This window comes from Triticum aestivum, chromosome 3D (assembly GCF_018294505.1).
Source record: "Triticum aestivum cultivar Chinese Spring chromosome 3D, IWGSC CS RefSeq v2.1, whole genome shotgun sequence".
Lineage (NCBI taxonomy): Eukaryota > Viridiplantae > Streptophyta > Magnoliopsida > Poales > Poaceae > Triticum > Triticum aestivum.
The window spans coordinates 290570734-290584285 of record NC_057802.1 but is presented as its reverse complement, the minus strand read 5'-3'; the positions used below and the strand labels follow the sequence as shown (position 1 = coordinate 290584285).

Below are 13552 nucleotides of genomic sequence, written 5' to 3'. Positions count from 1 at the left end.
ACATGTAAAGGAGATGATTCACCTTTGTGTATGTGAAGTAGATGTCGCATGTGTCACTCGCCAAATGGACTCTTAACATGGTGATGTCTGTAGGATGCTCTGCATCACTTTGTGTATCCAAAGTCCGACCTTACCTGATGACCATGTCAATGTTATCCCGGAGCATGATGGTGGTACTCAAACATCAACAAGAACATTGGTAGCATAATGCTAAATGTTTCTTGATCAACTATCCAAACACCATTGTATGAGTAACATCATGAGTTTCCTCGCCCCTTTCCCCTAGATGGTTATCTACTTGCTGTCCTGTCATGTATATCCTGCTCTGCTTGTTCTTGTGAAGGATATACTCTTGATACTTGTGTTTACACATTTACCTTTCCATTGTTCTGTTTAAATATGATAATCACTTTTCCTTTCCATTGGTTTGTTTAACCCTTCTTGTGATCTATATGATATAAGCAGTAATAAATCCCTGCTTAAGTAAGCACCTCGGTGTACAACTCTGTCAGTAAGACCATGTTACTATAGTTGATGGCATTAACCACTGATGGACGAGAACTTTGCCTATTAGTCCGCCTCATTCAATGAGCAGGAAAATGGTTCTCTTCGTCCCTCGCCCTTGGTACCGACGTTGTTGCCGACATAACTAACAGGTTATTCTCTGACATGCCTTGATATCATGGTCGTGCAAGATGTCAGCGCCCTTCCTACTTTTAACCCACATAGTGGGCCCATAACCCACAGTTCCACAGGATCGAAACCTGACTCTCCTGTGCATCCCTGTTTCCAAGGTTATTCTACCCACTTGGATTCGTATGAGATTCATGAGCCACCTTCCTAGAGATCTATACTTATTCATTGCTCTAAACCCCTTTCACGCTCTGTTTCAGGCATCGAACGATTGCATATCTGCTTGAAACTTCTTATTGTGCCTTCTTATTTTGCTCTCGATGTTTTTCTTAAGTTTGATTCGAGAGATACTTCCTACCACATTCCCTCAACTATCTACCGGATAATCAACCTTGTAGAGGACCATTCTTCCGAAGTTACACCTTGTCCTTTCGTAAGTACGATGAAGACCCTGAATAAATGTTGACGACTTCATCATGATGACCTGAAGCAGAGGAATGAAGACGTCAACAGAAAGGATCGACTTCTTTGAGAAGAGCAACCTAGAACGAAAAGATCCGTTAGAATTTCGTAACCAGAACTTTCCTCCTTACTCCACCTCTTAAATCTCGGGACGAGATTTCTTGTACTGGGGGAGATTCCCCGGTAATCAAGCTACGGTGACCTTCCTCTAATTATGCCAAGTCATCATCATTAACTTACTAATAGTCTTGAAGACCCAAAGTACATTCCAATACAAAATTCAATTGGTGGGTAAAAATAAAACTTCATCAATTAAATAAACAAAAGTGTTCATGTTATTGCAAATATTCACTTCTATTTTTCATGCATAGACCAACATTTTTTGGATATTTTAAAATGCCCTTGACCTCTTTAAAACAGCGCCAACAACACTTGTTTTGCTCCCAAACTTTTTTTGCAGTCCGATAATAGTACCTAGTATTATTGGGCCAAGTTTCAAATTTAACTAAAATCATTTGTTCACTCAAATAAATCCCTTACAGAGTCTCAAAATGAAATAAAAATAAAAATAAAGAAAAATTGGAAAAGTGCACAGGCTGGACCGGCCCGCCTAAGCCTGCCTTTCCTTCCTCCTCTCGCTACAGGGAAGGCTGAGCACGCCATGGCCGCACACGTCGCAGGATGGCCACATGCAGAGCATCCGCCGCCTCCCCGCCATCGTCAACACCTACATGACCTCGTCAACCCCCCTGGCAAACCCTAGCTACCCCATCCCCTCCCCCTACGTCGCACCCTGCATCATCATTCGCCGCGGTCGGCTCTGCCTCACCCCGGGTCTCCACCACCGGCGACGGCATGACCTCCCGAGCTCGTCCTCGAGCCCTGGGGTGAGGCCCTCGCCCGATCCCCTTTGTTTCCCGTCGAACTCATCGCCGTTTGGCGCCACCGTCACCGCGCCACGCTCGCGCCCTGTCCGCCCTCTCACGCACTGATTGCTTGTATCTACGTTGGTATTTCCCCGAAAAGGAGAGGATGATGCAGCACAGCAACGGTAAGTATTTCCCTCAGTTATGAAACCAAGATTATCAATCCAGTAGGAGAACCAAGCAATACTATGTAAACAGCACATGCACACAAATAACAAATACTTGCAACCCAACGCGTAAGAGAGGTTGTCAATCCCTCATCGGTATTGAGATAGATAAAATTGTATGAGATTGGATAAATAGATCTGAAAAAAACACAAAATAAAATAAAGAAAGAAAAAGTGCAGCAAGGTATTTTTAGGTTTTTGGAATAATATATCTGAAAATAATATGATAGGAAATAGACCCGGGGGGCGTAGACTTCACTAGTGGCTTCTCTCGAGAAAATAGCATATGGTGACTAAACAAATTATCGTTGGACAATTGATAGAAGAGCAAATAATTATGATGATATCCAAGTCAATGATCATGTATATAGGCATCACGTCCAAAAATAGTAGACCGACTCCTGCCTGCATCTACTATTATTACTCCACACATCGACCGCTATCCAGTATGCATCTAGTGTATTAAGTTCATGGAAAAACGGAGTAACGCAATAAGAACGATGACATGATATAGACAAGATCTATTCATGTAGGAATAGACCTCATATTTTTATCCTTAATAGCAACGATACATGTGTGTCACTTCTCCTTCTGTCACTGAGATTGAGCACCGCAAGATCGAACCCATCACAAAGCACCTCATCCCATTGAAAGAAAAATCAATCTAGCTGGCCGAACCAAACCAAAATTTCATAGAAGAAATACGAGGTATAAAGATCATGCATAAAAGAGTTCACAGAAGACTCAACTAATATCCATAGATAGATCTCCAAGATCATAAACTCGCAATTCATCCGATCCCAACAAACACACAGCAAAAAGTCATTACATCAAATAGATCTCCAAAAACATCGAGGAGAATATTGTATTGAGGATCAAAGAGAGAGAAGATGCCATCTAGCTACTGACTACGGACCCGTAGGTCTGTGATAAACTACTCACGCATCATTGGAGGAGCACCAATGAGGATGGTGAACACCTCCGTGATCGTTTCCCCCTCCGGCAAGGTGCCGAAAAAGGGATCTAGATTAGATCTCGTGGTTTTGGGACTTGCGGCGGCCGGAATTGTTTTTCATCGACTCCTTTAGGGTTTCTAGAATATCTTGGTATTTATAGAGCTGAGAGGCGATGGAGAGGACACCCGTGGGCCCCACTACCCACCAAGGCGCGCCAGGGGCCTTTGGCGCGCCCTGGTGCCTTGTGGGCCCCACAGGCCTCCCCTCTGGGCAGGGCGTGCCATGGTGGATGGCCGCGGGTGGAGGTGCAGAAACAAGAGATGGGATCGGAAGGCACGGTCATTTATTTTTCTTTTCTCTCACACTTACCGGTTCGTGTTGACTTTTTATAAGGAGTGCGGGTTGAATACTTAGAACCTCAGGGCCTTTTTTGCAAAAACGCCGATCTTTTATTAGGGAAAGATATAATGTCCACCCCATCGGTACCAAACCAAAACCAAAACCAAAACCGATACACACGAGATTTGATTTGAAAGGGCATGGTCACCGCACGCCACACCGCCCACCCGTAGAACAAAGAAAAAAGAAAAGGGGAAAAAATCGCATCAAACCCTCTTCCGCATCCTTCTCCTCGGTGGCTAAGGGGATCTCCGGCGGCGGCGGCGGCGGCGATGGCCCGAAAGAGAAAGACGGACGCCGCGCCGCGGTTGGACGAGGCCGACCGCACGCTCTACTCCAGCTTCTGCGGCGCCGCCAATTCCCTCTCCCAGCTATACTCCCAGGCCATGGCCCAGCAGAAGCTCTCCTTCCAGGCTGGCGAGCGGCACGCCCTCGTCAGTAACCCTTCTCTCTCCGTCCTCCTCTTTTTCTCTCTTCGGTCGGTTGTGTGTAGGAATTTCGATTGGCTCCGCGTGTAGTTTACAGCTATAGATTGGTCTGGTGGCCGGTGAGGGCATACGTTGGGCTTGACAGTGGATACAGCGACATCAGATTTGGCCATCCTTAGGGGATACCATGTAAGAATTGGATGTGCAACCAAAGCCTCAGAGAATGAAATGTCAATGTTCAGAGGTTGTAACTGATCCCTTGAGCAGTCGTAATTCAATGTTTGTTCCCTTCTGTGACTTGTGTTGCAGTCTTTTACAAAAAAGCAAGGGTACCAAAGTATGAAATTTTGTTCGCCCTGGATTTTCAAGAGAAACAGAAAGGCATCAATAAGAATGGAGAAATATGTATCTTGTTGTTAAGATTTAGACAGTTAGTACCCATTTTGTTTCTAGACAAAATATGAGAGTAATCTGTAATCGTAGTTCTTACAGCTTGTATGTACCCTTTTTTTTTCTAGCTTGTATTACGTAGGGGAGAAAATGTACTTTCGCTAGCGATACTAGATTCGAACATTGCATGGAAATGTACCCTGGCTAAATTTCAATTTAATCATACAGGAAAAGCTCCACCAATGGATCTTGAGGAAGCATGATGAGGAGTCGAGGCTTACTGTTGCGGACATAATGTCACACATCCAGGTTCGATCTTAGAACTCCCTGATTTACGTTGCTGCCTCCATTTCTGATAATATTGAATTTTGTGTTGTTTTTTACCGAACATCACGATGTATGAATCATGATCTTCTCAGTGTATAGGTGTATGTCTTTTTAACTTTCACTATTTAATATCTATTGTGTTGGGTTCAATGGTTCTCATATGTATTATAAGCAATTTAACCAATATTTGGTATATTGTTGCTTTCTTTTATAGCATGAGATTGACTATGGAGGTACTGATGCACATGTATCCCCAAGGGTACATCAGCATCCCATGAGTGTGAATCCGTTTACAAGTATCCAACCCTCAGCTGGGTCGTACGCACAAGCAACATCCGGGCATGCTCCCAGACCCAGCCTCAGTGACCAGTCAAAGAATACAATATTCTCAAATGCATTATCAAGCCCGGTCCGCAGGAGCCTCCAGACGTATCACTTAACCCAAGGTGCTGGTAATGGAGGACGGAACACTGAAGCAAACTCAGCCGGGCAAAACCGAGAGGCCAACTCTGCAAGCTCCAATGACACCTCCATGGACATGGTTTCAGACAGCGCAGGAAATGGGTACTACTAAGTCAGTTTGCGGAAACATGTTGCATGCACAACCAGGAAGCATCGAGTGCCAGTATTTTCTCTGGTTTTTGTATGTTATGTATTTTTCCTAAAGCTCATGCACTGTGTGGCTTTATAGTTGCACACCTGGCAATTCACTTAAAAGTTATTGGATTTGTTTTGTTTTGTCCAAGCCTGTTTGGAGAGAAATCTATATGTATGCCTGGTTCATGTCTTATATCCCAACAATTTTTTGGGGGCTTTGCCATGAAGATTCTGAATGTAAATGAAAATTGCTATGATATAGCAAAGAGTTCACGTGCTTAATACAATGAGAGGGTTAAGTTATGATGTATCGGCAATGGTAACAAAAATTATCATTGATCATTCGGTTATCGCATTATCAGGATGTGCCATCTTCGAATTCTTTTGGCTTTGTTATGCTTGAAAGTTCATTACATATTTTAGTGGTAATATTCCACACCCCCCACGGCCTTACTCCTGGGTTGTATTATTTGTATTCAAGGAATTTAATATAAAATATCTCTTTTTAAGCAGGCTTCTTGTTTCCGTCACGCACCATGAAGGTGCCAGGGTCGTCGTTGTGGTTGCTTCTACGGGCCAACCAGCTATCCTCCCCTGCACTGGTTTTCGACTTGTCCTGTCCGAGTTGTCGCGCCAGCCATTTATCGCGAATGTTGTGTCGTAAGGCGGCAATTGCTTCTGCGTTGGGATAACCTACTATTTGGTTCTTCTTAGCTGTCACAACCATAGAATAATTGAGTGTAATTAAGGCATTAGAAGCATTCATGCATCATACTTAATTTCGGAGAAACTTGAATTGAGGGAATTTTCAAGCCTCAGAAAATATTAAATAAAGGGCAAGAACCCTGAAAATTGCATTCTCTGAACCCAAGATGCCTTCATTAATGTTTGATATTTTTGGCAAGCGTTTTGGTCCAGACAAAAAATAATGAACATTTTTAAGGATTAATTTTGGTCACTGAATTTAAATCATGTTGTGTTTGAGTTTGAAGTTATATTCATATAACTAGAATATATTTTCAAATGCTTCTGAAATAATTTACGTGCCTTTGGGAAAGGTCCGTGAAGCAACACAAAAATATTTAGAGGATTTTGACATTGTTTGAATTCTGTTTGAATTCAAAACAATGGCAAAGGAATTAAATTAAATAGAAAACAGAATTAATAGAAATGCAGAGAGAGGGACATGACTTACCTGCCACAGCCCACTTAACAGGCACAGCCCACCAGGGGTAGCCTTGTCTTCCTCCTCTCTTTCTCGAATACACACGAGTATGCGTATCATTCATTAAAGAGAGGGAGAGACTCCCAAAACATCCAATCGAGCTACAATATTTACATAAAACACTCCCGACTCCACAGTGCACTAAAGCGTACTACTCACGGTCTGTCCGCTCACTACCTAGCTCCTCAAACCCTCGAATGTCATCCTTAAGCAAGCCAGCTTTTACCCAGAGCTTCCCTTCTTCTAGAAACCGCTCTTTGACTCGTGGTAGAGAAACCGGTGCCCCGTTGAACACGACGTCGTTCCGATGCTTCCAAATTGTCCACAAGGCAAGGATGCATTTTGCCTGTGTTGTCGGATCATGATCCTGCCTCAAGCACCAAGCACTCAAAGATTTTCAGCGTGTCTTCCTCCTCTCGCCAGTAGGGAGGGGAAGCAGCGCACGGTGCTCACACGCGCCGGCACGCAGATGCCTGCCTGGCGCTCCCTAGGCCAGCGCGACGAGCGGGTTAACGTCATCGCCACCGTCTGGACCCCTGCTCCCCCCCCCCCCCGCGCTCCCTCGCATGTTCGCCGCCATGGCCGAAGCCATCGAGGCGACGCCATCGTGAACCCTGTGGCCACCGGCCCTCCCTCGCCCAGCCCGCTTGTCCATCGGCCCTCCGCATCCCTGCACGCCACCCCGTCGAAGAACCCGAGCTCGGACGCACCGCAGTGATGGCCTCGAGCTCATCTTCCCCGCCACAGCCGACGACCTCGTCGTCGACTCGCTGGACTCCGTTCTTCCCCGGCCTCTCCAGCAGCACCGTCAGACCCGTGGTGAGCCACTGAACCGTTTCGCCCTTGCCACGTCGTCGCACCCCCTAGCCGTCCTTTCCGTCGAAGCCGAATTTCGGCCGCCGCCGAACCTCGTCGTTGCGGCCGCTACAGGGCACCCCGCGACCTGCTGCTGCCTCGGCTAGATGCGCAGGAGCACGGGCTACCTCCCGGTGCCTTCCTCCGCCGCTCCCATGGCCTCCCGGTGTGTTTCTGTCGTGACCAGAGGTCACCGACGACTAACCGCCGGCGTACCCAATCATTAGGGCCTAAACACGCTGCTAACTAACCTCCCTAGACCCACTGACAGTGGGCCCAACCCTGCTAATCTTTTAGATTAGGTTTAACTTAAAACCTGTTAGTTAACTGTTTCAATGACATGCGGGGCCCACCGGTCACATTTGACCTGGGTCAGCGCTGTTGAACTGCTGACGTAATGCTTACACAATGCTGACGCGGACACATCTCGAATCAGGGCGATTCCCCTCTCTCTTGAGCAGGCGCGCTTCCCTCTCCTCTCCGTCGTGCGCTACTCCGATGCCGGCATCCACCTCACCCCGCCGCGGGTCACTCCAACCGCGGAGTCCACCCTTCTGCTCCGCCCGCCGCCCGCCATGGCTAGCAGCCCGGGTTTCGTTAACTCGTCCTTCAGGCCCAGTGGTGAGCGCCCGGTCGTGTCGGGCTTGGGTATCTCCGAGAGCTCGGGGTTGTCCCACGCTCAAGGCTCACCACTCGCCCACCCCCAGGGGCCCCTTCCCCTCCTTCCCAGGCGGTGGTGGCGCCGCCGAGCGCACCGTGGAACCAGCCAAGGCATTCCCGGAAGAAGCTCTGGAGGCGGCGGCACTCTCCGGACGCGCTGGGTCCTCACCACGCCCCGCAACCGCGGGCTCACCGGGAGATCTCGCCGGGCACGGAGACGCTCTACTTCCAAGTGCCTCCGGGAGGGCCACTTCAAGGCCGACTGCACTAACGATATCGTCTGCTTTTGTTGTGGTCTTCCAAGCCATGGCGCTAAGGACTGCAAACGACCGCGGAGCCTCTCTCCGGTCGAGGATCTTCGGTGCGCGGCGGCGGCGAAGGTTGCGTGCACAGACCCGGCGCCCTCCACCCGGCTGGCCGGCCCCAGTTCCCCTCCGCCACTGCCGCTGCTCGCGGACCAGGCCACGGTCCCGGCGTGGCCGCGGCTCACGGCACCCCGGCTACAGCCCCCCCTACGAAGAGATGCTCCCCTCGGAGCTCTGTGTGGTACGTTGCTCCCGGTCTATGGGTGAATTGGAGAATCGGTCGTAGTACGCCATGGTCGCTTATGTGGGTGGCGCAAGGTGCAACATTTCCCCTGAGTTCCTCCTGGATGCTTTGGCGGCGCAGGATGGCATTGACCTGGAGTGGGTTTCGGTGCACAACTTCAGGCCGGAGGATTTCCTTGTCCTCCTCGCGCGTCCTGGGCACTGCAACAGCGTGGGTGCGCGCCCGTTCATCCTACATCAGGGCGTGTGCCTCTACTTCAGGAAATGGACTCGACAAGCTCATGCGGTTCATGTCGTGATCCGGTACAAGGTCTCCCTGGTCCTTGAGGGCATCCCTCTGCATGCCTAGGACCGGGAGGTGGTAGAGGATCTCCTCGGGTCAGCTTGCCTGGTGGACACGGTGGCTACGGAGACATACTCCCGCCGCAACCTGTCATCATTCAACCTGTTGGCATGGACGGCGCACTCGGAGTCCATTCCCATGGAATACCACTAAAAACCTAGTTCGCTCTCAAATAAAAACCTAGTTCACTCGCTAAAGGATCCATGGCTGAATGGTGAAAGCGCCCACCAACCTAGAAAGGCAAAATGGGTCAAAAAGTAGGTTCGATTCCTGCCGGATGCACTGCCTCTTAAAGACAGAAACAGAGGAGGGAAAGAAGGTAGTATAGGGAACTTGCTTTTGGATTCTTATCAAAAGTGAATCCCTCTAACACTTCTGTTAGTGTTTTGAGAAAATCTTTTATAGACACAACAAGTGTGAAAATCCTTAGTCACTAGGCAAGAAAGCTCGATGGGAACAAAAAGGATACAATTAGTTCAGAATAAAAAAATTAAAATTTCAAAGGAAAGAAGGAATGGCAAATTTCCCTGCATTGAACATCAATCAATCTAGAAATAGGTAAAGGAAGGCGTATCACAGGGGTATTTTTCTTTTTTCTATTCACTTCCGTGGGGTTCTAAATTGAAAACATGAACACAAACGAAATCGTATTGAAATTACATAAAAAAGAAAAGGGAGGAGTAGCTCTTGGTTTGAAGAAAAAGGGAGGAGATGGATCGAATTCAGTCTTTTTCCTTTCTTTGATGATCTTCAACACATCTATTTGAATTCCCTGCGAGTGAAGGATTTCTCGTATGGAGAAAAACCTCTTGAGCGCTATCTGATCTTATTTTTGTATTTCAAATATGAGACCTGCCTTTTTAATGGGACATCCCAGCAACATGCCTACTCATGCATGTGGCCAAGTACTCGACCAATCCTCGGAGCGAAGGGATGACCAAATTCTTGAGGTCTGGTTCATTGAGGTTATCATCACATGAAACCTTTAGCACTTCTATTCGATATTGGATGGAGTATGGCTGGAAGGTCAGCCTAGCTAGTCTTGTTAATCGGCACTGACTCGTCTTCTCCTTGGTACCTACCGCTATTGAACTTCGGTACCTATATTCCTGAAACAAGACAGACCTTCATGAAGACCTTCTATTTTGGAATAAGATCGGACATTTCCACATTGAGGTGAAATTACATATGAGGAAAATAATCCTGGACTACGAAAGCTTCCCTTGTGTGGTAGAACCAGGTCTTCCACCGGGCGGTCAGCCAACTACTGAAGCCCCTATCTTGATATAGAATAGAAGTGAGTTCACATTAAAAATAGAAGCCCTATGATTTTTTAGCCCTGCTACCAATCACTTCGGTAAAGGGATCAAAATATTATGGTCTGAAATAGAGATTTGAGAGTCCCTCAAGTGAGGACGTGCTGAAGAGCAAGGAGTGAAAGTGTGTTCATCTTTCTTTCTGCTAGTTGTTTCCTGCTAATAGTGATTAGTGAGTGCCCCATACATAGCCAATGCCCGCCCGTGTTCACATCCAGTCTTCTCTGTGCACTAGTGCAGCTTCCAGCTCTATGCTATGTATGGCAGTCGTTTGACTCGGGAATCCCTGATAAAAGCTTTTAGTCCGTGCCTGGTAGTTTCAACCGTAGTCCAGTCCAGCAGCCTCTTTTTGATCCAAGAGTCACATGAGAAGAAATCTTTCGGTTGCTTCAGTTAGTGTTAGTTAAATAGAACGGGAACCTCCTAACTATGCCAAGCCCGATATTGGTTCCAATGCTGCAGAGAAAGGTTATGGGTAAAAAGAAGGTCTTTATCCTGGTGCTGCGGAGACCGGTGTTGCTGATCGAACTCATTTTCTTTCGAGGAGATTGAAAATCTCTGAATTTCTACGAAACGAATGTACATATTTATTGCGAGGGGCTTTGAAAAGCGAAAGGATGAAGACTGATTTAGATCCTCTGAAAGCATAGGAAGTATGCCTTTTGAGCTTTTTCTCCACCCACCTCTGAGCATCCTGTTGGAATGGTCCTAGGAAAGACTACGTACGAGAAATCATTCTCATAGCCAACTTTCCTTCTTTTGAACAAATAAATGTAGTATTTAGTCCAACCAATCATTGGTGAATCTATGTATTTCGCGATAAGTGGAATATTTGTGCCCAAGATCTTTCTATTCCCTTTAGTAGGCGCAACATCTCATATGGTAAATATACCTTTGTGCCCTATAAGGTAAGCTGGCCATCCCCGAGCCGGGTCTCATTGATCCCCAGAGTGTGATAGCACTAGCCAAGAGTGTGCCGAAGGTGGTGGGCTATGTCGGGCCCCTAATGGGAATCATGCCCATGCACCATGCAGCAACGTGAGCACGCTCCTACTTCCGGGCCCGGTACTCCATTCCGGTGCTGCACCTGTTGAGCGCGAGAGTATAGCAGGCTTGGCGCTGCCTGGTACTGACGGTTTAGATGCTACTCTGGAAGTGGATCATGGGGGATGCGGCACGGAGACGGGGCATGCAGAGCCCGCTGATGACCCACAAGTATAGGGGATAAATTGTAGCTCTTTTCGATAAGTAAGAGTGTCGAACCCAACGAGGAGCAGAAGGAAATGACAAGTAGTTTTCAGTAAGGTAATGTCTGCAAGTGCTAAAATTGTAAGTAGCGAAGTAGTTTGATAGCAAGATAATTTGTAACGAGCAAGTAACAATATTAGTAATAAAAGTGCAGCAAGGTAGCCCAATCCTTTTGAGGCAAAGGATAGGCCAAAACGGTCTCTTATGATAAGCAAAGCGTTCTTGAGGGTACACGGGAATTTCATCTAGTCACTTTCATCATGTTGGTTCGATTTGTGTTCGCTACTTTGATAATTTGATATGTGGGTGGACCGGTGCTTAGGTGCTGTTCTTACTTGAACAAACCTCCTACTTATGATTAACCCTCCCTCAAGCATCTGCAACTATGAGAAAAGTATTAAGAATAAATTCTAACCATAGCATTAAACTTTTGGATCCAATCGGTCCCTCACAGAATAGCGCATAAACTGGGGTTTAAGTTTTTGTCACTCTCGCAACCCACCATCTAATTGCTACTCCACAATGCATTCCCTTAGGCCCAAATATGGTGAAGTGTCATGTAGTCGACGTTCACACGACACCACTAAGGGAATCACAACATACATACTATCAAAATATCGAACACATATCAAGTTCACACGATTACTTGCAACATGATTTCTCCCGTGACCTCAAGAACAAAAGTAACTACTCACAAATGATAAACATGCTCATGATCAGAGGAGTATTAAATAGCATATTGGATCTGAACATATAATCTTCCACCAAATAAACCATATAGTAATCAACTACAAGATGTAATCAACACTACTAGTCACCCACAAGCACCAATCTATAGTTCCGGTAACAAGATTGAACACAAGAGATGAACTAGGGTTTGAGATGAGATGGTGTTGTTGAAGATGTTGATGGATATTGCCCTCCCCAAGATGGGAGAGTTGTTGGTGATGATGAGGACGATGATTTCCCCCTCCGGGAGGGAAGTTCCCCCGGCAGAATCGCTCCGCCGGAGGGCAAAAGTGCTCCTTCCCAAGTTCCGCCTTGAGGCGGCGGCGCTTCGTCCCGAAAGTCCTCTCCTGATTTTTTCTAGGTCAAAATGACCTATAAACCAGAAGATGGGCACCGGAGGTGGGCCGAGGAGGGCACAACCCACCAGGGCGCGCCTGGGGGCCCTGGCGCGCCCAGGTGGGTTGTGCCCACCTGGTGGGCCCCCTTTGGTAGTTATTTTCTCCAATAATTCTTATATATTCCATAAAAAATCCCCATGAAGTTTCAGCTCATTTGGAGTTGTGCAGAATAGGTAGCCTGACTTAGCTTTTTCAGGCTCATATTTCCAGCTGTCGGAATTCTCCCTCTTGGTGTGTACCTTGTAAATTATGAGAGAAAAGGCATTAGAATTACTCCAAAAAGCATTATTATGAATAAACATTATAAATAACAGTAAGAAAACATGATGCAAAATGGACGTATCAACTTCCCCAAGCTTAGACCTCGCTTGTCCTCAAGCAAAAACCGAAATCGAAAAACATGTCCACATGCTTTGAGAGAGAGGTGTCGATAAAAACAAAATACGGACATAGAAGCATCATGTTGATTATTATAACAGCAACAAAATTAAACATAGGACTTTTATCATAGAACTTTTATCATATATTTCTCATGAATAAGTAATAGTTCATCACACAATCGAAGTATAAAGCAAAAAAACTCTATTAGAAACCAACAAACTATGTTCCCAGTCAACTTTGCAACTACAATTCATTATCTTTTCAGGAAGGGTCACGCCTCGAAGCCTTTAGGCAAGTCCACATACTCAACCATCATATAGTCTTTTATGATTGCTAACACTCACCTCGTACCCATGAGCAAAACGTTTCAAGCGGACACATAGAAAGATAGGGGCTTATAGTATTGCCTCCCAACATATTCACCTAAAGGGTGGTGTCAACAATAATAACTCATGCTATCTATATTCAACTGGACATATGTGCCTAGATCTTTCCTCACCACATGATGCTTGCCAAAGAAGAAAAATAAAAAGGAATAGAAGGAAAACTTTGACTCTTTGCATA

At 46.4% G+C, this 13552-nt stretch overlaps 1 protein-coding gene across 1 annotated transcript; it reads left to right on the top strand.

The window, feature by feature from the left end:
• Positions 1–3659: 3659 nt before the first annotated feature.
• LOC542928 (uncharacterized) lies at positions 3660–5588 on the top strand. Its single transcript, XM_044501010.1, has 3 exons — positions 3660–3977; positions 4590–4670; positions 4903–5588. Exons 1-3 carry the CDS (start codon positions 3816–3818, stop codon positions 5260–5262), a joined length of 603 nt encoding a protein of 200 aa, XP_044356945.1. The 5' UTR covers positions 3660–3815; the 3' UTR covers positions 5263–5588.
• Positions 5589–13552: the final 7964 nt, after the last annotated feature.

Excerpts from the sequence above, each read along its gene's own strand:
- LOC542928 (XM_044501010.1), top strand. The coding sequence starts at position 3,816 with ATGGCCCGAAAGAGAAAGACGGACGCCGCGCCGCGGTTGGACGAGGCC. Across the intron at positions 3,978-4,589 it reads CTGGCGAGCGGCACGCCCTC|GAAAAGCTCCACCAATGGAT; the intron begins GTCAGTAACCCT and ends TTAATCATACAG. Across the intron at positions 4,671-4,902 it reads ACATAATGTCACACATCCAG|CATGAGATTGACTATGGAGG; the intron begins GTTCGATCTTAG and ends TTTCTTTTATAG.